The sequence below is a fragment of the Spermophilus citellus genome, assembly GCF_964194105.1.
Source record: "Spermophilus citellus genome assembly, chromosome: 3".
Classification (NCBI taxonomy): domain Eukaryota; kingdom Metazoa; phylum Chordata; class Mammalia; order Rodentia; family Sciuridae; genus Spermophilus; species Spermophilus citellus.
Genome location: NC_138184.1, coordinates 109,989,291 through 110,016,895, shown reverse-complemented (window position 1 = coordinate 110,016,895; position 27,605 = coordinate 109,989,291). Strand labels below are relative to the sequence as shown.

At 38.6% G+C, this 27,605-nt stretch overlaps 2 protein-coding genes across 3 annotated transcripts in view; both read left to right on the top strand.

Moving 5' to 3' along the window:
* SFI1 (SFI1 centrin binding protein) overlaps nt 1-27,605 on the top strand; it is a 322,241-nt gene that overhangs the window by 157,616 nt on the left and 137,020 nt on the right. The window lies entirely within an intron of this gene.
* On the top strand, nt 165-27,605 carry DRG1 (developmentally regulated GTP binding protein 1). Of its 2 annotated transcripts, XM_081285010.1 has the most exons (9): nt 165-431; nt 1,335-1,458; nt 3,808-3,983; nt 9,903-9,972; nt 17,162-17,331; nt 19,633-19,763; nt 23,017-23,184; nt 23,435-23,557; nt 26,783-27,605. In XM_081285010.1, exons 1-9 carry the CDS (start codon nt 390-392, stop codon nt 26,880-26,882), a joined length of 1,104 nt encoding a protein of 367 aa, XP_081141136.1. In that variant the 5' UTR covers nt 165-389; the 3' UTR covers nt 26,883-27,605. The 2 variants fall into 2 exon arrangements, with proteins under 2 accessions (XP_081141136.1, XP_081141137.1); XM_081285011.1 differs by lacking the exon at nt 23,017-23,184 and having other exon boundaries at nt 166-431.

Genomic DNA, 27,605 nt, shown 5'->3' with positions numbered 1-27,605 from the left:
AGTCTTTAGCACGACAGACTCACTACAACTCCCCCTCCGCGCAAAGCCATTCGCAGATTGCAGGTCAGGCGGGGCGGGGCAGGGCAGAGCTGCGCGCGACCCTCGGCGCGCACTGGGAAGCCGAAACTGGGGGTAGCCTCTCTGGCCCCGACTCCCGAGGGCTCTATGACACCGCACTGGCTCGCGGGACAGGAAGGGGTCGGCTGAAGGGAAAGAGACCATTCTACACTGTACATCTTGTAGTCAGCAGGTCCCGTAACTCTCGCGATAATTACGAAGTACTGCGCCTGCGTACTGCAGTGGCGCTTTGGCGGTGGAGGAGCGTTCGCTGGTTGGTGTGTGAGGGGTGACTCTGTGGAGATTGCGTTGTACCCCCGAGACTCGCCACCATGAGCAGCACCTTAGCAAAGATCGCGGAGATCGAAGCCGAGGTAATGGTTGCAGCTGGGGCTTCGTTCTCATTCTGAGAATCTGTTCCCCGACATTGCACTTTGCTGTTCTCCCTTCAGCCACGTTAGGAACGGGCCCCGGTTCCTGGACTCCAGTCTGCTGGGCCCACGTTTGGCACCTTTATTTATCCCTTGGTTCACCTTCTGCTATGACGTTGTTTTTCTCAATTTTAATTTCTTTTCTCTGAGCAAAACTGAGTCCTTTCCCATACTTCGGTCTTGACCCAGTCACATATTTCAGGATCTTCTCTCATTATTATTTGCTGTGCAATTCACTCTCCCCAATGATTCCCTTTTTCAGTGCATTGCTTCTGGCAATAGGATCTGAAAGTAAATTGGTATCTATTTGGTAGTAGTTGATTTTTCCTGGTTATTTGATTGAGGCGCACAGAGCTTTTTAAAGCCAGGAAAGTGGTGATGCTGTTTCGCATGGGACATACCAGGGACAAGCAGTAAAAAAAAAAGAATCAGCAATAGGTCTTATTTATTTATTTTAATATTTTTTTTAGCTGTCAACGGACGTTTATTTATATGCGATGCAGAGAATCGAACCCTGTGCCTCACACACGTTAGGCAAGCGCTGTCTACCACTGAGCCACAACCCCAGCCCCAGCAGATGGGTTTTAGTTTGTGGACTCTAATAGGAGGGACTTTGATCTTGTTTCCTCTTTGGACCTCATTTATTTATTCTGTAGAAAGGAAATTGAGCTGGATGATGGAGAGAATGAGAGTTTACTCTTTTTAAGTAGTTAAAATTGTTATACAGACATTAGTAGGACTTAGAAAACAAAATAAAATTTTGTCTCAGTGCTGGAGGAGCATTCTAGATATTTTACCCCATGGGAGCTGCTTCTGATTTATGGCTGTGATTTTTTTCCTTTATAGATGGCTCGAACTCAAAAGAACAAGGCAACAGCACATCACCTAGGGCTGCTTAAGGCTCGCCTTGCTAAGCTTCGTAGAGAACTCATTACTCCAAAAGGTGGTGGAGGTGGTGGGCCAGGAGAAGGTTTGTGTTTTTCTTCAGTATATTTTTTTTGGATATAACTTAATCAAAACAATACAAAAGAATACATGTGGTTTGCATGTAATAAATATTTTTCTATCAAAAAATTTAATTTTTCAGGGCTGGGGTTTTGGCTCAGTAGTAGAGTACTTGCCTAGCGTCTGTGAGGCACTGGGTTCGATTCTCAGCACTGCATATAAATAAATAAAATATAAAGGTTCATCAACAACTAATAAAAATATTTTTAAAAATTTAGTTTTTCTATCAAAATTCAAATTTTCTAATTAAAAAAAATTTAATTTTTTTTTTTAGTTGTTGATAGACATTTGTTTTATTTATTTATATGTGGTGCTGAGAATTTGAACTCAGTGCCTCACACATGCTAGGCAAGTGCTCTGCCATTGAGCCACAACCCCAGCCCTCTGATTTTTTTTTTTTTTTTTTTTTTTTTTTTTTTTTTTGGTGGTGCTGAGGATTAAACTCAGGGCCTGGTGTGTGATGGGCAAGAATTTTACCACTGAGCTACACCTCCAGTCCCTCATTCTGAATTCTTAAATTGTTTTTATTTTGTTTTACTCTGTTAGTTTCAGAGGCAAATAAATATTGTCTAAGTGAGATATGGCTTTATTATATCCTTCACTGATCCAAAATAGATTTATATTGATTTATAGAAACCCATGAATCTAGGGCCTAGGGTTGTGGCTCATTGGTAGAGCACTTGCCTAGCATGTGTGGGGCACTGGGTTTGATTCTCAGTACCAGATATAAATAAATAAAATGAAGGCCCATCAACAACAACAAAAAATTTAAAAAAAATTCCAAAAAAAGAAAAAAGAAACCTGTGAATCTATACCATCAACAAAATTAATGTAAGTAAGGAAATTGATGCAAAGGGAAAATGAAGAATAAGAGGTTAAAGCAAGACACGTAAGATTAGAACCCAAAGGAATGCCATAAATCTACACACCCACTAAATTTTTTTTTTTTTTTTTTTTTTTTTTTGATACCAGGGATTGAACTCAGGGGCACACTATTTTATTTAGAGACAGGGTCTCACTGAGTTGCTTAGTGCCTTGCTTTTGCTGAGGCTGGCTTTGAACTTTTGATCCTCCCGCTTCAGCCTCCCAAGCCAGTGGGTTTACATGCATGCTCCACAGTGCCCATCTTACACATACCCATTATAGAAGGGCCACAAATTGAACTTGTGTGCAACCATTGTAATAAAAGAAAACACAGGGGGGCTGGGATTGTGGCTCAGTGTTAGAGCACTTGCCTTGCATGCATGAGGCACTGGGATCAATCCTTGTAAAGATATTGTGTCCATCCATAAAAAAAGAAGGAAGGAAGGAAGGAGGGAGGGAGAGAGAGAGAGAGAAAGAAAGAAAGAAAACAGGGGCTGTGGTTGTAGTTCAGTGGTAGAGTGCTTGCCTAGCATGTGGGAGGCACTGGATTTGACCATCAGTGCCACATAAAAATAAGTAAAATAAAGGTATTGTGTCCATCTACAACTAAAAATATTAATAAAAAAAGGAAGAAGTAAAAAAGAAAACCCAGTCAGTCACACCATTCCCAGGGTGTAGAAGACAAAGAAATCCCCTATTTTTTATACCAGGTATTATGTAACATATAGACCATTAATATACACACACACACACACACACACACACACGTATATATGTATGTATATACTTATTTATATTAATATCTGGGATTGAACCCAGGGTTGCTTTTAGCACTGAGCCATATACACAGTCCTTTTATTTTTATTTTTTGTAGTACTAGGGATCAGACTCTGGGTCTTATGCATGCTAGGCAAACACTCTACTACCACTGAGCTATATCCTCAGTCCTTTTTATTTTTTATTTTGAGAAAGGGTCTCACAAAGTTGCTTAGGGCCTTGATAAGTTGCTGAGGCTGGCCTTGAACTTATTATCCTCCTACCTCAGGCTCCTGAGTTGCTGGGATTACAGTTATGTGCCATTGCACCCAGCTATATGGCAGTTTAAAGTACAGTTTTTATATCAAACACTGTTTGAATGTTATGACTTGCTGTAGAGGAATTTTCTGAGCTTGAGTAACACTTTAGAGGTAAACTATAAAAATTTTAAGAAATAGGGCCTAGAGGGATTGGCAGCAAAAATGAGAAAGGAGTATTGTGTGTGTGTGGTGTGTGTGTGTGTGTGTGTGTGTGTGTGTGTATGTGTGTATGTATGTAGGTAGGTGTGTATGTGTGTCCCTGTGTTGTGTGTTTATACTAGACAAGTGCTCTATCACTGAACCATATCCCCAGCCCCTAGATGAGTCTAAATAACTCAGGGTTAGCTCTTTTTTGTTGTTGATTTTTGTTTTAGGTTTTGATGTGGCCAAGACTGGTGATGCTCGAATTGGGTTTGTGGGTTTTCCATCTGTGGGGAAGTCAACACTACTGAGTAACCTGGCTGGGGTATATTCTGAAGTGGCAGCCTATGAATTTACTACTCTGACTACTGTGCCTGGTGTCATCAGATACAAAGGTGCCAAAATACAGGTGAGTCGGGCTTGCAGACCAAGGAAGGAAAGAAATCCTTTATCCTTTTTTTTTTTTTTTTCCCATACTCAGGATTGAATCCAGGATCAAGTTACCACTGAGCTAAGTCCCCAGCTCTTTTTAATTTTTATTAGTTGCTTAGTGCCTCACTAAATTGCTGAGGTTGGTTTTGAACTTATGATCCTCCTGCTTCAGCCACTTGAGTTGCTGGGATTACAGGCATTCACCACCACGCCTGGCTAAGAAATCTAATGTTTATTTGAGAAGCGTTTTATTGGGAGCTCATTGTATGCCTGGTCTGATCTTTGATCTACTAGGCTCTTACTGTGTAGCAGGGAAGATAGACCAATAAGTATATAAATACAGTAATACAATGCCTGTGAAAATACAAAGAAAGAAGGGACTAGTTTTTCACCTGAGAATGGGGAAAAATGATCTGGTTAAACAAAAGCTTCATGTAGAAAGTGAAATTGGAGGTGTGGATTGAATTTAAAATAGAATTTCACTGTAGGTCTCAGTAATAATGCTTCTAATTTCGGTGTCTTGGGAGGCTGAAGCAGGAAGATTGCAAGTTTGAGGTCAACCTCAGGAATTTAGTGAGACCCTAACTCAAAATAAAAAAAAAATATAAAGGGGTGGGGATGTAATCAAATGGTAAAGCATCCCTAGGTTCAATCCTCAGTACTGAAACGAAACAAAACAAAACAAAAAAAGGATTTCACTAAACAGAAGGAAAAGTCCCAGGCAACAGTATTGGTGAATGTCTTTCTGTGATGTGAGACTCAATTTAGAGCAGGAGTAGTAGAAGGTGAATCTGCAAAGGTAGGTTGGGAATGAATAAAAAGGGCTTGCTTGAGGTCTAGCTCAGTAGTGCAGCACCCCCAGATTTAATTCCTAGTAGAGAAAGATAAAAGACAGAGACAAAAAGAGAAAGAAAGAGGGCAGAAGGAAATTGAATTTTAAAATTGTATGTAGCTAACAGAATTTTTTTTTTAAATATTTTTTTAGGTGTTGATGGACCTTTATTTTATTCACTTATTTATGTGGGTGCTGAGAATCGAACCCAGTGCCTCACACATGCTGGGCACAACTGAGCCACAACTCCAGCCCAGAAAATTTTAATAAATAAGTAATGTGATCAGACCCTTTTGAGATGCAATTCTTGTTGTGAGGCCTAATGAGGTTGATTATGACTTGATTCTTTTTTGTTGTTGTTGTGTACCTCATGCATACTAGGTAAGACATTTTTCTTAGATGATGGTTTTACCACTCCTAAATGAGGGGTTCCCTTAGATATGAAAGAAGGTGTATGTAAAATATAGTGAAGCATATTCTTATTGACTGCATAGTGAAGAATGTTTGCCTTCTGACTGGGCATGGTGGCATATGACTATATCCCACCACTTGGGCGGGTTGAGGCAGGAAGATTACAGTTCAATACCAGCTTTAGCAACTTAGTGAGACCCTCTCAAAATAAACAAAGGGGCTTCAGTTTCTAGTTTGAAAAGAAAAGTTGCATTCTGAATTTCATGACATTTGAATCTATGTTAAGGAATTCCCAAACTCCTGGTCTATTGCACCCCAAATGTCTCCGTTTGCTTGCTTGCCTACCTACCCACTTGGCTGTCCCATCTGCCCCTCTGTCTGCCCTCTTTCTTTCGCTTTTTGTCTCTTTTATCTTTCTCTATTAGGGATTAAATCTGGGGATGCTTCACTACTGAGCTAGACCTCAAGCAAGCCCTTTTTATTTTTATTTTATTTTTTTGTACCAGGAATTGAGCCCAGGAATGCTTAATCACTGAGCCACATCTTGGCCCTATTTTGTATTTTATTTAGAGACAGGGTCTCTCTGAGTTGTTTAGCACATTGCTTTTTTGCTGAGGCTGGCTTTGAACTCATGATTCTCCTGCCTCAGCCTCTCAAGCTGCTGGGATAACAGAAGTGTGACACTGTGCCTGTCTTCTGTGTTGATTTTTTGTCTAGTACTTTTATTTTTTTGCAGTTCTGGGGATGAAACCCAGGGTCTATCTTATGCATGCTAGGTGAGTGCGGTACTTCTGAACCACATCCCCAGCCCTGGTACTTATTTTTTGTACCATAGCAACTAATAAAATTCCAACTTTTTGAAGATTTGAATCATATGTAATTGAAAACGATGTAGTGTAGGATCTGAAGTTGAAATTGTGAGCTACTGTATCATTTGGTGTCTGATGCAAATTAAGAATCGGCTGTGTTTCTCTTAAGAAATTTAGGATATCTGTTGGTACCTATCAGCTCACTATGGCACTCCAGACTCGCCAGGTACATTGGTGTGGCATTTGTTTTTCTCCTTGTTGAACTACGCAGTGAATTGTGAAGTGCATTCCTGCTTTGTTATAGAATCTTTTTTGTTGTTGTTGTTACCAGGGATTGAACTCAGGGGCACTCAACCACCCCCAGCCCTATTTTGTATTTTATGTAGAGACAGGGTCTCACCAAGTTGCTTAGTGCCTCGCTTTTGCTGAGGCTGGCTTTGAACTCGCAATTTTCCTGCCTCGGCTTCCCAAGCCTCTGGGATTATAGGTATGTGCCATTGTGCCCGGCTGTTTTTTTCTTTTCTTTTTTTTTTTTAATATTTATTTTTTAGGTGTAGATGGACACAATACAATGCCTTTATTTTTATGTGGTGCTGAGGATTGAACCCAGGTCCCACCCAAGCTAGGTGAGTGCTCTGCAGCTGAGCCACAATCCCAGCCCTGTTGTTTTCTTTTAAAGACTGTTTTAGGGCAGGTGAGTTGTCATTGGTGAGTTGGTGGGGGAGGTATAGAGAATTAGAACTATTTATTTATTTAATTATTATTATTACTTTTTTGCAGTGTTGGGGATTGGACCAAGGGGCTTATCCATGCTAGGCAAGCACTCTACCTCTGAGCTATAACCCCCGCCCTAGAACTATTTATTTATTTTGAGAGAGAAAGAGAGAGAGAGAGAGAACTTTTTAATGTTTATTCTTTAGTTTTCGGTGGACACAACATCTTTGTTTGTATGTGGTGCTGAGGATCGAACCCGGGCCGCACGCATGCCAGGCAAGCACGCTACCGCTTGAGCCACATCCCCAGCCCCAATTTTTTTTTTTAGAGAGAGAGAGAGAGAGAGAATTTTTTTTTTAATATTTATTTTTCAGTTTTTGGCCGACACAACATCCTTGTTTGTATGTGGTGCTGAGGATCGAACCCGGGCCGCATGCATGCCAGGCGAGCGTGCTACTGCTTGAGCCACATCCCCAGCCCCCAATTTATTTATTTATTTAAAAAAAAAATTTTTTTTTTTTAATTGGTTGTTCACAACATTACAAAGCTCTTGACATATCATATTTCATACATTAGATTGAAGTGGGTTATGAACCCCCAATTTTACCCCAAATGCAGATTGCAGAATCACGTCGGTTACACATCCACAATTTTACATAATGCCCTATTAGTAATTGTTGTATTCTGCTACCTTTCCTATCCCCTACTTTCCCCCCTCCTCTCCCCTCCCATCCCAATTTATTTTTAATTTTTATTTTTTTCTGGTACTGGGGATTGAACCCAAGAACATTCTACCACTGAGCTATATCCAACCCTTTAAAAAAATTTAATTTTTTTTTTTTTAAAGAGAGAGAGAGAGAGAGAGAGAGAATTTTTTTAATATTTATTTTTTAGTTATCGGCAGACACAACATCTTTGTTTGTATGTGGTGCTGAGGATCGAACCCGGGCCGCATGCATGCCAGGCGAGCGCGCTGCCGCTTGAGCCACATCCCCAGCCCTAAAAAATTAAAATTTTTTTATTTAAAAAGTTTTAACCAGTACTAGGGATTAAATCCAGTGGCATTTTATCACTGAGCTATATCTCCTGCCCTTTTTAAAAAATTAAAAAAATTTTGAGACAGTCCAGGCATGGTAGTGCATGCCTGTAATCCCAGCAGGCTGAGGCAGGAGGACCCGAAGTTCAAAGCCATCTTCAGCAATTTAAGAGGCCCTAAGCAACTCAGTGAGATCCTTTCTGAAAAATAAAAAGAGGCTGGGAATGTGGCTTAGTGATTAAGCATTCCTGGGTTTAATCCCTAGAATTAAAATTTTTTTTTTTTTCTGGCTGGGTGTGGTGGTGAATGCCTGTAATTCAGTAACTCAGTGAAATTTAACACAAAATGTACAAATGTATTAGTTTACTAACTCTTACTTTTGTCATATTTTGGCAACCTCTTTAATATCTAGAAACTAGATATTATAAAGTTAGATCTCCTTTGTCAAGTATCACTATATATATAGTACAGCAAAGTTAAATGAAATACATGTAACATACAAGGTAATGGATAAGCTGAAATTTTCTAGTATACTGAAATTTTCTAGTATACTGACAAGAGTTTCCCTCCCATTTACCTCAGCTCGGTGAGTGAGTATAGATAGTTACTGTTCAGAGGTGGTTTGAGTCCAAACAGTGTTTCTAGTTGTTGATAGACCTTTATCACATTTATTTATATATGGTGCTGAGAATTGAACACGGTGCCTCCCACATGCCAGGCAAGTGCGCTACCGCTGAGCCCCAGCCCAGTCCCTCTTATCAGTTTAATTATTTATTTTTTTGTACTGGGGATTAAAGTCAGGGGCACTCAACCACTGAGCCACATCTCCAGCCCTATTTTAGAGACAGGGTCTCACTGAGTTGCTTAGAGCCTTGCCATTGCTGAGGCTGGCTTTGAACTTTGAACTTGCCTTCTGAGCTGCTGGGATTACAGGCGTGTACCACCTTCCACAGCCTCTCATCAGTTTTTTTTTTAAATTTATTTTTTAGTTGTAGTTGGACACAGTATCTCCACATTACTTCTTTTTCATGTGGTGCTGAGGATCGAACCCAGGGCCCCGCATGTGCCAGGCGAGTGCTCTACCACTGAGCCACAATCCCAGCCCCTCTTATCAGTTTTTAAAAGCTATTTACAAGAAGTTTCTTTTTATTCTACTTTTTAAAAATTTTTATGTGGTGCTGAGTATCGAACCCAGTGCCTCACACTTGCTAAGCACATGGTTTACCACTGAGCTACAACTCCAGCCCTTTTTTTTTTTCAGTTATTATATATCTATTTTATTGATGAGAAAGATAAGGTACAAAAAATGTAAGGCATTTCCCCAAGGAAAATAACAAATAGGTCCCAGCCCTTTATTCTACTTTTTTTTTTTAATTATTTTTTTTTTTAGTTGTAGATGGACACAATATCTTTATTTTTATTTATTTATTTTTATGTGGGGCTGAGGATTGAACCCAGGGCCTTATGCATGCAAGGCAAGCGCTCTACCACTAAACTACAACTCCAGCCCCCACTGAGCTACAACCCTAGCCCTCTACTTTTTAAATCTATGAAGTTCATTTAAATATCTTAAAGGATGAGACTGTACACTGTGTACACAGCACTGGTAAATAAAATCACATATGTAACAATGGTTATAATCTGAGATATCTTCTAATATAACCATTTTGGGTTGCAGCTTCTCTTTCACTTCCTTCTCTCTACATTCAGTTCAGTGGGTAAGTATAGAAATATGTAAAGCTTAAACATGGTTGAAGAAATTGATATCCAAAATTCATTTACAGAGTCCATGTTTTCCTATGAATTTCATTACAGTGCATAAAATGTGCTAATTTTACTATTTTGTCCTACATTGGCAACCTGTTTAATACTTAGAGATTAGATATTATGACATTGGGATTCATTTGTCTATTCTATATACCATGAAAACAGCAAAACAAAATGCACAAAACATACAGAAAAATGATGTTTGAAAATGTTCCAAGAATCAGTGCACTAGCATATTACCTTTTGCAGTTGCTCCCTTCCACTGATTTTTTTTCAAATTTATAACCAACTGTTTTTTTCCTCTCCTTCCTGTGCTTTTTGTTGCAGCTTCTGGATCTCCCAGGTATCATTGAAGGTGCCAAGGATGGGAAAGGTAGAGGCCGTCAGGTTATTGCAGGTGAGTGTTCAGGGCTACCATTCTAAGATATCATTCTTTATGTGGTCCTGTTCTTCAGCCTGGAATTGTTGAGCTTAGATATTATACTAGGGTAAAAGGCATAGTTTTCACCTAATATCTTAACAGAGTAGAATATCAAAACTTGAAGGGAGTGCTGGAATGTAGTTCAGTGATAGAACACTTGCCTAGCATATGCAAAGCCCTGGGTTCAATCCCCAGTACTGCAAAGAAATACATAAATAATTTAAGTTGGGTGTGGTGGCACATGCCTATAATCACAGCAACTCAGGAGGCTGAGACAGGAGGATTGCAATTTGAAAGTCACCCTCAGCAACTTAAAGACACTCTGTCTCAAAAAATGAAAAAAGGTCTAGGGATATTGTTCAGTTCTTAAGTGCCTCTGGGTTCAATTCCCAGCATGCCCCCCCCAAACAAAACAAACAAACAAACAAAAAAATTGAAGGGGAGCTGGGGATATAGCTCATTTGGTAGAGTGTTTGCCTTGCATGCACAATCCCCAGCACCACAAAAAACAAAACAAACAAACAAACAAACAAAAAACTTGAAGGGACTTCAGTACCTCTTATATCTTCTGCCCCCGCCCCCCCCCCCAGTGCTTTTTTTATTTTGTGTGTTGGGGGGAGAAAAACTAAGGACAGAAGAAATACTGTGATTCAGTGTCATGCTGTTGGTGGCAGATTCAGAAGTAGAATTCAGATTTTTTGTCTCAACCCATTTTGAACAGGGTCTTACTGAGTTATCCAGACTATCCTTGAAAGTGTGATCCTGAGCCTTTGTGTAGATTCTCTTAAATGCTTATCTGCTTTTATCAAGGACACTTACGACTTCCCTCATGTTAAATCTAATGGCCAATTTATTATCCACATCTTTCTTTAAAACATGACAGTTCATCGCTCCCTCTTAAAACATTTGTGTCATTTGGTCAGTAGAAGACCAGTGTTCCTTTCTGGTCTCTTTTACTTGATTTGTCCTATCTTTAAGATTTTTAAATGGATTGATTCTTTTCTTCTCTGTGTTCACTCAGAATAGGAATCTCTTCTAATTCCTATGCCTCAAATTCCTGAGTATTTTTTCTAATGATTGTGAAATGTATAGTAGCACTTTACCCTCTTATGGACCTTAGACCAAGTACATTGTATTTCTACTTAAAATATATTAAATTAATTATCTCCAACTTAATGTGTGAAATTGAATTCTGTATTTCTTCTCCCCAACTTGCTCTTCCTCTAGTTTTTTCCATCCCACTTAAAGACACATTTAACCTTCTTTTATAACAAAAATTACTTTGGTTCCTCTTACATATTTCCTTTTAGTTTTACCTTCAAAATAAAATTGGAATGATTAAGCCACTTTCTTTTTCTATTTTTTTAAAAAATATTTTTAGTTGTAGATGGACACAATACTTTCATTTATTTTATATGATGCTAAGGATTGAACCTAGTTGCTAGGCAAGTGCTCTACCATTGAGTTATAACCCCAGTCCTCTTTTTTTTTTTTGGTTCCCGGAATTGAATTCAGGGGCTCTCGACCACTAAGCCACATCCCAAACCATTTTTTGTATTTAGAGACAGGGTCTCACTGAGTTGCTTAGCATCTTGTTTTTACTGAGGCTGGCTTTGAACTCGTGATCCTCCTGCCTTAGCCTCCTGAACCTCTGGGATTACAGATGTGTGCCACTACACCCAACCCCTCCCTTCTATTTTTAACCTTTTATTTTTTAGTTTTAGGTAGATACAACATCTTTATTTTTATGTGGTGCTGAGAATCGAACCCAGTGCCTCAAGCATGCTAGGTGAGCGCGAAACCACTTGAGCCACATCCCCAGCCTCTATTTTTATTCTTAAGTGCAAAATATTGTGTTAATCATACTCAGCTCATGACAGTTTTTTTTTATTTATTTTTTTTTTTAAATTTTTTATTGGTTGTTCACAACATTACAAAGCTCTTGACATATCATATTTCATACATTAGATTGAAGTGGGTTATGAACCCCCAATTTTACCCCAAATGCAGATTGCAGAATCACATCGGTTACACATCCACAATTTTACATAATGCCCTATTAGTAATTGTTGTATTGTGCTACCTTTCCTATCCCCTACTATCCCCCCTCCGACAGTTTTTTTTTAAATATATGTTTTAGTTGTTGATGGACACAATATCTTTAATTAATTAATTAATTTTTATGTGGTGCTGAGGATCAAACCCAGTGCCTCACACACGTGAGGCAAGCACTCTACCACTGAGCCACAACCCCAGTCCATGACAGATTTTTAAGTGCACTGTATAAAGTGCTCTTGTTTTGCTTGTTTTATATTTACAAACCATTTTCTCTCCCCCACAGAAAACCATGCTGATGTGTTTAATGTCATTGGTTGTCTAGATATATTATTGTATCTCAATTGCTCCCCTGCCCCCCACCATACTAATTTATAATTTGTTGCTTCTGTCTTTCTAATACTCTGTGGTATGTATCTATCACATTTTACTTGTCCGTTTTTGTCATTATGGGCATATAGTCTGTGATCACTACCACAGCTAATGCTGTATATCAGCTTCATATTTGTTTCCTTGAGGAAGAACTTTGTGAAAATTTCTTTGGAATAGAGACCCATATGCAGATTTGCTGGGATACATCAAATGTAAGTTCATGTAATGGTGTTGGGTTGTACTCCGGTGTGGCTGTTTTAGTCTGCACACTATCAGCTTATGAAGGTTCCTGTTTCTTCTTTTTCAACCCTTTATCAGTTCACAGAGTTTGAGGCCATCCTTTATAAATTTAGCTACTACAATAGGTGTGAAGTGGTAAGTAACATTATTTTTGCTTGTATGTTTCTCATCACCAATGAATTTTTTTTGAAGGTACTGGGGATTGAACTCCAGGGCACTTGACCACTGAACCACATCCCCAGCCTTATTTTTTGTATTTTATTTAGAGACAGGGTCTCACTGAATTGCCTAGGCTGGCTTTGAACTCACGATCTTCCTATCTCAGCCTCCCAAGCTGCTGGGATTACAGGTGTGCGCCACCACACCCGGCATCACTAATGAATATATTGCATCGATTATATATTTATTAGATTGGAATTTTCTGGAAATTTTCATATCCTTTGTCCATTTTCTTGTTAGGATTGTTGTCTCTTGTTTTTGAAGAATTAATTTCTTTTAAATTCTATATCTATGTTATGTAATGTAGCTTTAGCCACTGACTAAAATACAAGTTAATTAAAATTAAATAAAGCCAGGCCTGGTGGCACATGCCTATAATCCCAAGCCTTGGGAGGTTAAGGTAGGGGGATCATGAATTCAAAGCCAGCCTCAGCAAATTAGTGAGGCCCTAAGCAACTCAGTGAGACTCTGTCTCTAAATAAAATGTAAAAAATGGCTTGGGATGTGGTTCAGTAATTAAACGCCCCTGGGTTCAATCCCTAATACAGAAAAAAATATAAGTTTGCCAGGTGTGGTAGTATACACCTTTAATTGCAACTAGAAGGGGACTGAGGCAGGAGGCTCATGAAGTTGGAGGCCAGCCTCTCAAACTTAGTGAGACCCCGTCAGAAAGTAGAAAATAAAAAGGGCTGGGGATGTAGCTCAGTAGTAGAGCACTCCTAGGTTCAACCCCCAGTACTGTAAGAAAAAATTGAATTTCCTGTCCTCAGATAAGCCACATTTTACGTTCTCAGTAGCCATATGTAAATGGTTATTGAGATATAGAATGCTTTTATCATCAGAAATTTTTTGGTTAATATTAAGCTCTAGTTATTCCTTGTCAGCTTTGTATATAGCAAATATCTTGTATGTTAGTTATTTTGTTCAAAATGAGCTTTGTTCAGTAGAAATCCTTAATTTTCTTTTTTTGGTTTTGTTTTGTGTGGTACTTGGATTGAACCTAGCACCTTGCTCATGCCAGGCAAGTGCTATTCCACTGTTTATACTTCCAGCCTCAGCGCGCTCTCCCCCCCCCCCCTTTTTTGTTATTGGTATCATATATTGAACCCAGGGGCGCTTCACTACTGATCCTCATCCTTTTTTTTTTTTTTTTAATTATTAAGTGGTGTTGAGGATCAAACCCAGTGCCTCATGCATTCTAGGTGAACATTCTACCACTGAGCCACAACCCCAGCTCTTCCCACTGCTTTTTATTTTTTATTTTGAGACAGGACCTTGCTTAGTTGCCAAGGCTGTCTTGAACTTGGGATCATCCTGCCTCAGCCTCCAGCTGCACCTGGCTTAAAATTCTAATTTACACCTGTTTTCTAAGGTAGTGCCCTTTTCTCATTCTCAGAATTTTTTGGATGATAATTTAGGCACTCTTAATTATTATTATTTTAATTTTGAATTTGAATTGTTTTATGGTATTTTTTTTTTTATCAGGAAAAAACATAAATGTTAAAACAAGTATAAAAAACTCCCATGTGGGTGCCTATAGGCCTGGCACCTGTAATCCCAGTGTCTCGGAGGCAGAGGCAGGAGGATCACAAATTAAAGCCAGTCTCAGTAATTTAGTGAGGCGCTAAGCAACTCAGGAGACCCTGCCTCTAACAAAATACAAAATAGGTCTAGGAATGTGGCTCAATGGTTGAATGCCCCTGAATTCAGTCCCCTGCACCCTCCTACCAAAAAACAAAAAAACAAAAACAAACCCAAAAAAACCTCTCCCAGACTTGGATACTGTGGCAGATACCTGTAATTCCAGTGACTTGCCAGGCTGAGTCAGAAGAATCACAAGTTCTAATCTATCTTTAACATTTTAGTGATAACTTCAGCAACTTAGTATTAATCTGTCTCAAAGTAAAAAATAATGAGGACTAGAGACAGTAAAAAATAATGAGGACTAGAGATAGCTCAGTGTTAAAGTGCCCCTGGGTTCAATGCCTAATAACAAAAAAAAAAAAAAAAAAGAAAGAAAAACAAAAAGCCAACTATTAGAGTCCTTTATTAACTGTTTTTATGTAGCATCTGATTAAATGCCAACCAGATAGCAAGTCTTTGCTACCTTGAGGTGGGCAGAAATTTCATAGATAGGGACTGGGGTTGTGGCTCAGCAGTAGAGTGCTTGCCTCACACGTGCGAGACCCTGGGTTCGATCCTCAACACCACATAAAAATAAATAAGTTAAATAAAGATATTATGTCTAACTACAACTAAAAGATAAATATAAAAAAAATTCATAGATGGGTCACTATAATTATAACCACAAGCCACAAATGAAACAGTTGATAAATGATAGATTATCAGAATTAAAAACTTGTTCTTTGAAATGCAGAGTTAAAATGAAGAAGCAAGCCACAGACTCAGAGAAGATGTTAGCACCATGTCTGACAAAGCATTCGTCTCCAAAACATTAAAAAACTTGTTCAATAATAAGACAACCTAATTTTTTTTTTTTTTTTTTTTTTTTGATACTGGGGAATGAACTCAGGGGCACTTAACCACTAAGTCTCATTCCAGCCCTTTTATGTATTTTATTTAGAGACTGAGTCTCACTGAGTTGCTTAGCTCTTCACAAAGTTGCTGAGGCTGGCTTTGAACTCGAGATCCTCCTGCCTCAGCCTCTGATGCTTCTGGGATTACATGTTTGTAGCACTGCAGCTGGCAAGACAACCTAATTTTAAAAATGGGCAAAAGAATCAACTCTCAAGATATATAGCCAATAAGGACATGAAAAGATGGGTCAGCCTCATTAGTAATCTTGGAAGTGCAATGGGATATCATTAAATGCTGATAAGAATGGCCAAAGTTTTAAAAACAGAAAAAGAGTGACACCAAGTGTTGGTGAGGGTGTGGAGCATTTTACATGCTGCTGATGGGAATGCAAAATTGTGTAAACATTTGGAACATGGCTTACCAGTTTCTGATAACCTATACCTATGATATGACTAGTATTTATCCCAGACAAATAAAAACACATGCCTACAGAAAGTCTTGTACATGAATGTTTAAAGTAGATTTATAGATAACAATTTCACAAGTGAAAACAACCTAGATGTTTCTCAACAAGCAAATAATGGGTAAACACATTATACAGTATGTATTATATAGAATATAAAATGGAGTACTGCTCAGTTTGTAAGCAGAGATATATTATTGATGTATGCACAATATAGTTGAATATAAAAACCATGCTAGAATAAAAGATCCAGGCACAGAAGAATATAATTTTATGAGATTCCATTTATATTAAATTCTGAAAATACAAACTATCTATGGTAGAAAGACAATCAGTAGTTGGCCGGTAATTGAGGGTGACAATTGATTAAAAAGGGGTACAGATGAACTTTTGGAGGTGATATCTTGATTGTCATGATTATATAGGTATATACATTTATCATCAAACCTTATGCTTAACATGAGTACATTTTATCTTTTTCAAGTTGTACTTCAATAAAGTTGATTGAAAGTATGTTAACCAGGCGCTGGGGCTGTGGCTCAGTGGTAGAGCACTTGCCTAGCATGTGTGAGGCCCTGGGTTCGATTCTCAGCACCACATACAAACAAATAAATAAATAAATAAAGGTCCATCAGCAACTAATAAAAATATTAAAAAAAAAAAAAGTATGTTAACCAGATTTTTTTTTTTTGCCCCTCTGGTGGTACTGGGGATTGAACCCAATGGTATTCTACCAGCTGAGATACATCCCCAGCCTCCCTGCTGCCCGTCCCTCCCTCCCCCCGCCCCAGACAGGGTCTTGTTAAGTTGCTGATACTGGTTTGAACTTGGGATTTTCCTGCCATAGCCTCCAAAGTCCAAAGTAGCTGGGATTATAGGAATGTGCCGGTATGTTCTGCTCAGACAATCTTGTTCTTTTAGAGTTTTATTTGTCTTTTAGAGTTTTATTTAATCTTCTTAGCTCTTCTGGAGTTTAGGTTATTGTTTGTGTCTTCATTTTTATTGTTCTACTAAGTGTAGAACATTTGGGTAAATAAGTAATGACTTCAAGGTATACCTACAAAGTGACATCTGCTATATATCTTTGGTAACTTTAAGAACTTAGTGTATGTTTATGTTTATGTACTTCCTAAAACAACAAAACAAAACAACAAAAAAAACTTTCATCCCCTCTTAAGTGTAGGCCCCCAAAACTCACCTCTGTTTTGAGTATTTGAGTTAATTAAGGCTTTATTGGACTTAGGGTATAATTTTTTTTTTCATTTTTTAAATCTTCAGTGGCCCGAACATGCAATTTGATCCTGATTGTTCTGGATGTCCTGAAGCCACTAGGACATAAGAAGATAATTGAAAATGAATTGGAAGGCTTTGGCATTCGCTTGAATAGTAAACCTCCCAACATTGGCTTTAAGAAGAAAGATAAAGGAGGCATTAATCTCACAGCTACCGTAAGTGAGGAAAGAGATATGGTATAGGCTACTGAAGGGACTGGAGCAGGAATTGGATTGAGGTGCCCAGACATTGATATTTGGAAATTTTCTAACTTTTTCCTATACTAACTGAAATAACATAATTCTCTTATATTAATAACTGACAAGAAAGACTTCCAGGTTATGAGATGCCTTATCTGTGCAACTTAATTTCCTCTTTTGGGTTTTATGTTTGTAGTTTATAGGAGTGTGGACCAATCTTATGCTTGCATGAAGTAGCTAGCTACCAATATCTGTGTTTTTATTTAACATGAATTTATAGAGCACGTACCAGAGGCCAGGCATCATCTTCAGCTCTGGGCAGTGGTTGGGGAAGCAGAAGCGGGAACAAAGTAGACAAAGATCCTCTCTCTTGGGTAAAGTGGCAAACACAATTAGTAAGTAAAATAGAGTAGACAATGATAAATCTAGGAATGAAAGTAAAGTAGGGAAAGGTGATAATGTTGGTATTAGGGTTGGATTTTTAAGTTTATCGTCTTTATTGTGATGACATGACAGTGTGAACCAAAGTCTGTCTTGGGGAAGAGGGTTTTATATAGCAGAAATAAGTTAGGTGTGCATTGAATGAGGTGGCTCATGCCTGTAGTCCCAGTGGCTTGGGGGGACTGAGGCAGGAGTACTGCGAGTTCAAAGCCAGCCTCTGTAAAAGCAAGGCACTAAACAACTCAGTGAGACCCTGTCTCTAAATAAAATAGAAAAAATAGGGCTGGGGATGTTGCCCAGTGGTCAAGTGCCTCTGAGTTTAATCCCTGGTTTGCCCCCCAAAAAGAAATAGCTAAGTGTAAGGCTCTAAGGGAGATCATGTCTTTGTTAAGACTGAAGACCAGCTGAGTGAGCAAGTAGAGAAATATTTAGAAATAAAATCAGTCACAGGATAGGGCTATACATGCTATTACTTTGCAAGAAGTGAGTAACTGTCATTTGGTCTGATCTATGAATTACCCGTGATTTGACTTAGGTTTAATGAGATTAAAATGGCAGTTGTTTTGAGAATTCACTGAATTGAGTTAAAACCAAAGCAGAGAAATCATGTAAGAAGTCATCACAGTGATTCAGTAGAAGAAATTATGACTTCTTAGACCAAATTTGTAATAGTAGAGGAGATAGAATGATGGATAGTGGAAAGATTTTGAAAAGTACACAGTAGGAGTTATGGGTTCAATTACAGATTGTGAGAGAGATGACTAAAGAGTTTTTTGTCCTGAGCTGGACAAATGAACTCATTACTAAAATGGTAGGACTTGAGATGGGGTTGTGGCTCAGTGGTAGAGTGCTTGCCTAGCATGTGTGAGGCATTGTGTTTGATTCTCAGCACTGTATATAAATAAATAAAATAAAGATCCATTGACAACTAAAAAATATTTTTAAAAAACCTAATTAGAACAAATAAAAAGTAAAATGGTAGGACTGTGTGAAGAATAGATTTGGAGGTCAGGATTTGGGTTTTATATGCCAATTAGACATCTAGCTACTTCTTGTCAGGGAAGACATATGAATGATCTAGGCAGGAGATTGGTTATTATGTCAAGCCAAGAGCCTAGGTGAGATGATTAAGGAAGTGAGTATAAATAGAAAAGAGGTTACAGTGATAGAGCACTTGCTTAGCAAGCTCGTGGCCTTGGGTTCAGTCCCCAGTATCGGTGGGGTAGTTGTGGATTGAGGTCCTGCAAGAAATAAGATTTCTCAGACAGTGAGGGAAAAGAAAAGCTGGAAAAGTTTACAATCTTGAAATACAAGTAAAGAATATATACTTCAGATAGAAGGAGTGATCTATTCTGCTACATGCTGATTCTCAGTCATGGAACTGAGGACTGAGACCTTTCTATTAAATTTAAAGTTCTAACATTCAGGTGATTGACATAGGTTTTAGCTGTCATGCCCCAGATTTTTCCCCCTATCCTAACATAATGTTTGAATTTGAGCATTCATGTTTCTTTCTGTATTAGTTTGCTAGGGCAATGGTAATAAATCCCCTATCTACAAATAATCACATTCTGAGATACTAAGGATAGAACTTCTACATATGACTGTTAGGGGATAAAGGTTAAGGTTGTGGAATAAACAGTTCGGCCCATTAGCACCTTCCTTGAGTTTGGAAAAATTCTTAGTTTTTAATTTTTACTTATCAAAGGTTAGTTACTCTTATGTGGGTAATGTCTTCGCTAATGACTCTGTACCTTAGGTTAAATAATTTAGGCACATGGGTAGGTGTTCTTATTCCTCTACCCCCAACAGTCATTGTTTGCTATGTTGATTCAGTGCCCTCAGAGTGAGCTGGATGCTGAAACTGTGAAGAGCATTCTGGCTGAATACAAAATTCATAATGCTGATGTGACTTTGCGTAGTGATGCCACAGCTGATGACCTCATTGATGTGGTGGAAGGAAACAGGTACTGAATGAATGTGCAGTTTGGGCTTGATTTTGAATTTGAAGAAGAAAATACTGGATCATAAATCTGGCAGATATAAATTCTAACTCCAGTTGTGCTATTGTCTCCCCTCAACTCCAACCCATACTGGGTATTGAATCCAGGGGCGCTGTACTACTGAGTTATATTCCCAGACTTTTTTTTTTTTTTTTCTTAAATATTGAGACAGTGTTTTGATAAATTGTTGTGCCTTGAACTTGTGATCCACCTGCCTCAGCCTATATAAATGTGCCAGGTATATATGCTGCTATCCTTTAAAATTTTGATTTCTCTCTCTCTCTCTCCTTTTTTTTTTTTTTTTTTTTTAATGGGGATTGAACCCAGGGGCACTTAACAACTAAGCCACTATCCCAGCCTTTTTAAAATTTTTATTTTGATACAGGGCCTCACTATATTGCTGAGGCTGGCTTTGAACTTGTGATCCTCCTGCCTCAGCCTCCTGAGTTACTGAGATTATAGGCATGAGCCACTGCTTCCAGATTTCTCTTTCCTTTTATTTGAACCCAGGGCCTTATGCATGTTAAGCAAGCACTCAACTCATGTATCCCCTAGTTGTGATACTATATTACGTCATAGTGGGTTTGATTTTATTTATTTATTTATTAATACGCCCTTTCTTTTTTCTTTTTTTTTTTTAAGAGAGAAAGAAGGAGAGAATTTTAATATTTATTTCTTAGTTTTTGGTGGACACAACATCTTTGTTTGTATGTGGTGCTGAGGATTGAACCTGGGCTGCATGCATGCCAGGCGAGCGCGCTACCGCTTGAGCCACATCCCCAGCCCTTGAGTTTTTTTAGCTGTAAAATGAGGGATGGGTTTTAATTTGTAAATTCTTACTTGTTCTACAAATTGAATGATGATCAAATTCTCTATTTTAGGGCTCAGTAGGTAAGTGCCCCTTGTTTAATCCCCAATACCCCAAAAAACAACAACCCCCCCCCTTTTTTTTTGTAATGGGGATTGAACCCAGGGCACTTAACCACTGAGCCACATCCCCAACCCTATTTTGTATTTTATTTGGAGACAGGGTCTCACTGAGTTGCTTTGTGCTTCACCAAGTTGCTGAGGCTGGCTTTGAACTCTCAATCCTCAGCCTCCCAAGCCCCTGGGATTATAGGCGTGTGCCACCGCACCCAGCCCATTTTGTTTTTTTGTAGTGAACTAGGCTGTCCTCTAAATTGTCAAGTGGTGGTTGAAGATAGTAGGTAACTAATTCTGCTCTCCCAGAATTAATCCGTGTGAGAAATCATATAGGTTGTCCTATAGAAGTTGAGAAGGCCAGTCTTGTCTATCCAACCCAAGAATATGTAGCTGAAACTTTGTTCCTTGAAGTGTTATTATTAACACTTTAGTAATTTAAACTGTCAATGGACAGGGTTCTGAGGAGGTCCCTCCAAAGAGGAAACTGGGGCCTCCACTCGTCCCTGGGTGGATTCTTAACTTTTTCTGTCTGAAAAGAATTCTAGAACCTGTTAAAAGTGAGCCATAAGCAAAGATTTATTTAAGGACAGTAAAGGTATGCACACCCAAAGTCAGAGTGTGGATACCCTTTGCTTCTCAGAGAAGAAAAGACGAGTGACATGCCAAGATCAAGCTCTCTGGTTTTATATATATAATTTTCCCTGAAAGACGTATGCAGATTCTCTAGGGGCTGGGGCTGTGGCTCACTGGTAGAGTGCTTGCCTAGCACTTGTGAGGCACTGGGTTCTATCCTCAGCACAACATAAACATAAATAAAAATAAAGGTATTGTATCCATCTAAAACTAAAAAATTAAAAAAAAAATAAAAAGAAAGAAATATGTAGATTCTCAAGCAAGCTTCTTTGGAAATCAAGTCCCATGATAATCCTTCGTATTTGATAGTCAAACTATTTCTCTTTGGTCAAGAAGCCAAGCCATAAATCATTGTGTAAGTCTGGTGACGTTTAAATTTAATGTTTTTTTTTTATTATTATTTTCAAATTGATTTGTTACAAGCATATAAGCTGTAGATTTTACTCATCTAACTGAAGAGTCAGTATGATTGGTCATGCTTGTAGTTCTTTTTTTTCCTTTCCCTGAGAGCCTACCTATCTAAAGTTTACTCTTAAAAGTTATTCCTAGTATTTAAATATAATATTTTTCAGTTTCATTTCTTTTTGTTAGATGAATTTATTTGATTCTCATTTGAAAACAAAAACTAGGCATTAGGCATTTTATGAGGTAACAGAAGCCTGAGAAATAATGGCTTGCCTATTAGTAATCTTAGCTGCCACATTAATTGTACACTAGAAATATAACATTGCTAGACACTGTGCTTAAAATTTTTTAAGATCTTTAGAAATTCTCATATATTATTAGAAATTATTCTTGCTGTCACAGTGGCACATGCCTGTAATCCTGGAGATTTTGGGAGGCTGATGCATGAGGATCACAAGTTTGAGGCCAACCTCAGCAATTTAGTGAGACCCTAAGCAACTTAGTGAGACCCTGTCTCAAAAAAAAAAAAAAAAAAAAATTGCTGGGGATGTGGCTCTGTGGTTAAGTACCTCTGGGTTAAATCCCTACTGCCAAGAATAAAAGAAATTATACTTACGTTCTTAAGCCAGGCTTGGTGGCACATACCTAATTCTAGCAATTTGGGAGGCTGTGGCAGGCAGATCACAAGTTTGAGTCTAGTCTCAGCAGTTTAATGAGCCCTTAAGCATCTTAGCAAGAACATGTTTCAAAACAAAATATAAAAAGTATATGAGGGGTGGCTAGGGTTGTGGCTCAGTGGTAGAGCGCTTGCCTAGCATGCACGTGGCACTGGGTTTGATCCTCAGTACCACATAAATGCAGAATAAAGATATTGTGTCCACCTAAAACAAAAAAATATTAAAAAAAGTATATGTAACTTAGTGATAGAGCATCCCAGGTTCAATCCCCAGTACCTCTCCCCCCCTCAAAAAAAAAAAAAAAAGGAAGAAAGAAATTATAATTAATTCTTAATATAGTTTTGTAGAAAACCAATCCCCCAGCAACTAGCTTCATGCCTGGGCAAGGGCTTGAGTTACTTCTCAACATATGGTTGAGTCTTTGATTTTTTTACTTATTTTAGTAGGAACTTTTTTTTTTTTTTTTTGGTAGCTACTTATGATCTCTTTAAGAGTCTCTGATTTGGGATGTTGCAGTCAGGCTGGCAGTTGTGTCCACAGCTCCAGATTAATAACTTGTTTGTCTTCTACTTCTACAGGGTTTATATTCCCTGTATTTATGTATTAAATAAGATCGATCAAATCTCCATTGAGGAATTGGATATCATCTATAAAGTGCCTCACTGTGTACCCATCTCTGCCCATCACCGCTGGAATTTTGATGACCTGTTAGAAAAGATCTGGGACTATTTAAAACTAGTAAGAATGTAAGTCTTTGTGGATGGGGAAATGTTGCTGTAGCAATGAAACCAGTCCTAAAATGATGTCCTCAGGTTTGGTAACAAAATGTTTTTTCTGGAGGTAGAAGTAAATTGGTTCCTGTTGTCTCCTGGGTCATGTTGAGGGTACGCTGTTCCTCAGGTTGGAGATTATCCTTAGAGATGATAGAAGGTTGGTTTGCATTCAATACATCATCCATTTAAGAAGGTGGCAATCTTTATGCCTTCTTTATTCTAGTTACACCAAACCCAAAGGCCAGTTACCAGATTACACATCTCCAGTGGTGCTGCCTTACTCCAGGACCACGGTGGAGGATTTCTGCATGAAGATTCACAAAAATCTTATCAAAGAATTTAAATAGTAAGTATCATGGTTGTGGTGCCTTTTCCTTGTGAGCACCTGAATTCACTAATAATAACTCTTAGGATATAACTTAAAGTAGTCAGGTAGCAGGGAACCTCTACAGTATTTGGTTAGAATTCTGTAGTGTTTCTTTTCTTTTTTTTTTTTTAGAATTTTTTTTTTTTTTTTTTTTTTTTTTTTTTTAAAGAGAGAGTGAGAGAGGAGAGAGAGAGAGAGAGAATTTTTAATATTTATTTTTTAGTTCTCGGCGGACACAACATCTTTGTTGGTATGTGGTGCTGAGGATCGAACCCGGGCCGCACGCATGCCAGGCGAGCGCGCTACCGCTTGAGCCACATCCCTAGCCCCTCTGTAGTGTTTCTTAACATCAGGCCTAGTTAGAGTTAGCAGAGCTCCAGAAGCCTCTTTGGAGGACTTGATTATACAAAGGGCCCTGACTTACCTTTATTAATTTATTTTCCTTTTGGTAAACACAAATATTAATTTTTCCTATCAGAGTCATACTGGTCATCACTGGTTACTGAGTCCCCCTTTAAACTTTAAGCATGGGTGAAAGCCCAGCTTATACTTTTTCCTGCTGATTATAGGCTGTTTTGTTTTGTTTTTGTGGTACTGGAGAATTACACCCAGGGGCGCTTAACCACTGAGCTACAACTTAAGCTCTTTCATGAGACAGGCTGTCACTAAGTTGCCCAGGCTTATCCAAAGCTTGTGATCCTCCTTCCTCTCCCTCCCCAGTTGCTGGGATTACAAATGTGTGTCATTGTGCCTGGTTGAAGCAGGAGGATCAAAAGTTCAAAGCTAGCCTCAGCAATAGCGAGGCACTAAGCAACTCAATGACACCCTGTCTCTAAATAAAATACAAAATGGGGGCTGGGGATGTGGCTCAGTGCCCCTGAGTTCAGTCCCCAGTATCCGCCCCCAAACAACAACAACAACAGAATAGGAAATAAACATTGGTAAAATGTTATTAATTAGAACTACAGACCTTAATTTGAATTTTTCTTTTTTTTTGTACAAATTGTCCTTTTTGTGTTCCAGGAAATTGCATGGCATCTACTTGTTATTTCTCCTTAGTTTTCCAATTCTAGTCTCCCAGTAATATTTCCTCAGACTTTTATTGTTTTTGACCTTGACACTTTTGGAAAATGTTTGCTTGTTATTTTGTCAAATGTCCCTCACTTTGGGTTTGTCTGACTTTTTCTCATGATTGAAGTGAGATTATACATTTTTGGTAGGAATACCACAAAAATGACTTTGTGTTCTTTTGAGTACATACCATGGGATTCATGATATTGACATATTTTACTGATGATGATATTATCTTGGTCATTTGGTTAAATTGGTATAGGCTGGTTTTCTCTACTGTGTAAAGAAGTTTTTTTATTTTTGCATTTGATAAATATTTTGAGGTAGATACTTTGACTTCAATTTTTGGGAGAGATGGGTATTGGGGATTGAACTCAGGGGCACTAGACCACTGAGCTACATTTCCTGCCCTATTTTGTATTTTATTTAGAGACAGGGTCTCACTGAGTTGCTTAGACCTCACTTTTGCTGAGGCTGGCTTTGAACTTGTGAACCTCCTGACCCGCTGCTGGGTTGAGGTAGATACTTTGAGACTATGCAAATTTATTTTCTCTTCATGTTTTTGCTTTCTGAATGTAGCATTTATCTGTAATATTTATTAGTGTGGTAATTATTCCCCTCTTTAATTTTACATTTATTTATTGGAATTCTGAGAGTTATAGCTATGCCTTCTCCTATATTTCTTTTTTGGTATTAGGGTTTGAACTCAGGGGTGCTGAGCCATACCCTCAGTCCTTTTTATTTATTTTTTTGGTACCAGGGATTGAACTCAGAGGCACTCAACTACTGAGCCACATCCCCAGCCCTATTTTGAATTTTATTTGTAGACAGTGTCTCACTGAGTTGCTTAGCACCTCAGCTTCCCAAGATGCTGGGATTATAGGTGTGCGCCATTGTACCTGGCCCCTTTTTATTTTTTGAGATGGGTCACTAAATTGCTTAGGGCCCAAGTTGCTGAGACTGGCCTTGAACTTGCAATCCTCCTGCTTCAGTCTCCTGAGGTGCTGGAATTACAGGCATGCACTACCATGCCCGCCTATTTATCTGTTTTTATAGTAGTATCTTAATATTTAGTGGTTTCTTTTTGGAATATAGATTTTTAAAGGTTTTGTTGCAATGATAATAAAATACCAGTGTATCTTTTTATATTTTTACCTGTTGATTTGTAGTTTCTGTGAGATGGTTGCAGTTTTTGGTTTATTAATTTCCATCACTAGCATAAGGTATTTTTGGGGGGTGGGTGGGTACTGGGGTGCTTAACCACTGAGCCACAGTCCCAGTCCCTTTTTATATTTTATTTAGAGACAGGTCTCGCCAAGTTGCTTAGAGCCTTGCTAAGTTGCTGAGGCTGTCTATGAATTCTCAGTCCTACTGCTTCAGCCTCCCTAGTCACTGGGATTACAGGCATGTGCCACTGTGCCCAGCAAGGTATTCTTAATATTGGCAACCCATGAATACACAATACCTTTATATACTCTAGGAAATCAGGAGGAAATAATAATTTCTTGATATTAGATCCAATAAATGCTGTAACAACCTATAACATTGTATCTATGGCAATCAATTTCTAGTCTGAATTTTTTTTTTTTAGTATTTATTTTTTACTTATAGGTGGGCACAATGTCTTTATTTTACTTTATATGGTGCTAAGGATTAAACCCAGTGCCTCACGCATGCTAGGCGAGCACTCTACCTCTGAGCCACAACCCCAGCCCCTCTCCTCTGAATTTATCAGGATATTTTTCTACAGCAATCCATGCTTTGTATTTTTAAATCTTTAAATTTGGAGCTAGGCTCTTCACATTTTCATTTGTGATTTTCTCCCCACCCCCATGACTTGAGCATTCTAGGCAAGTATGCTGTCATTGAGCCACACCCCTAGCCCTTTTCTTTGACATTTAAACTGGAGTGGAACAGAGGAACCATAAAACTTCCAAAATCTTTGCTGCCTTGTATGCAAAGGCTCCAGTGTACCACACTGTTCAGGAAGATAAAACCTGTAGCTTTGAGTGTGGTCTGGGAGCCAGGTCTGTAGCTAACTCTGAGAAGGTTAGTAACCAGGCAAATAAGGCAGAAGCTAAGTTATTATTTATACTGACCATTGTTTTTTTTTTTTTTTTTCCTTCCAAACAGCGCTCTGGTCTGGGGTCTCTCTGTGAAACACAATCCACAGAAAGTGGGTAAAGACCATACATTGGAGGACGAGGATGTCATTCAGATTGTGAAGAAATGAAACCTTTTCTTTCCCCATCTGTGGGGACCAACCACAGCAACTATGACCAGCACCCTACTTCACCCCTTCTGTCTTTGGCAGCCACTGGATCAGAATACAGGGGTGGGAGATGGAGGCACACAAATTATAACTTCAGTTACCTTGGTGTCACCTTCTATGTTGAACTGCATAAAAGACCTCATAGCCCTGTTGGCTTTGTGGAGTTTGTGTGTTGTTGTCAGATTTGTTTGGGATATACTGAATAAGGAAGGATGTGTACAATGAGGTAGCTACAGAAATAGTTCATTGCTTGGTGTTAAATGTGAAATGGATAAAAACTTGACATGTAACATTTGATGGTTAATGGTGGGAGATCCTTCCAACTAGATAAAGGCTTTAGTCCTTTTATTTTTTTAGAGAGAATTTTTTTAATATTTATTTTTTAGTTTTCGGTGGACACAACATCTTTATTTTATTATTTATGTGGTGCTGAGGATCAAACCCAGCGCCCTATGCATGCCAGGCAAGTGCGCTACCGCTTGAGCCACATCCCCAACCCTTTAGTCCTTTTAAACAGTCTTTTCCAAGCTGGGCATGGTGGCACACACTGTAATCCCAGTAACTCCAGAAGCTTAGGCAGGAAAAGCATGAGTTAAAAGCCAGCCTCAGCAATGGAGAGGCACTAAGCAACTCAGCAAGACCCTGTCTCTAAAATACAGAGGAGAGCTGGGGATGTGGCTCAGT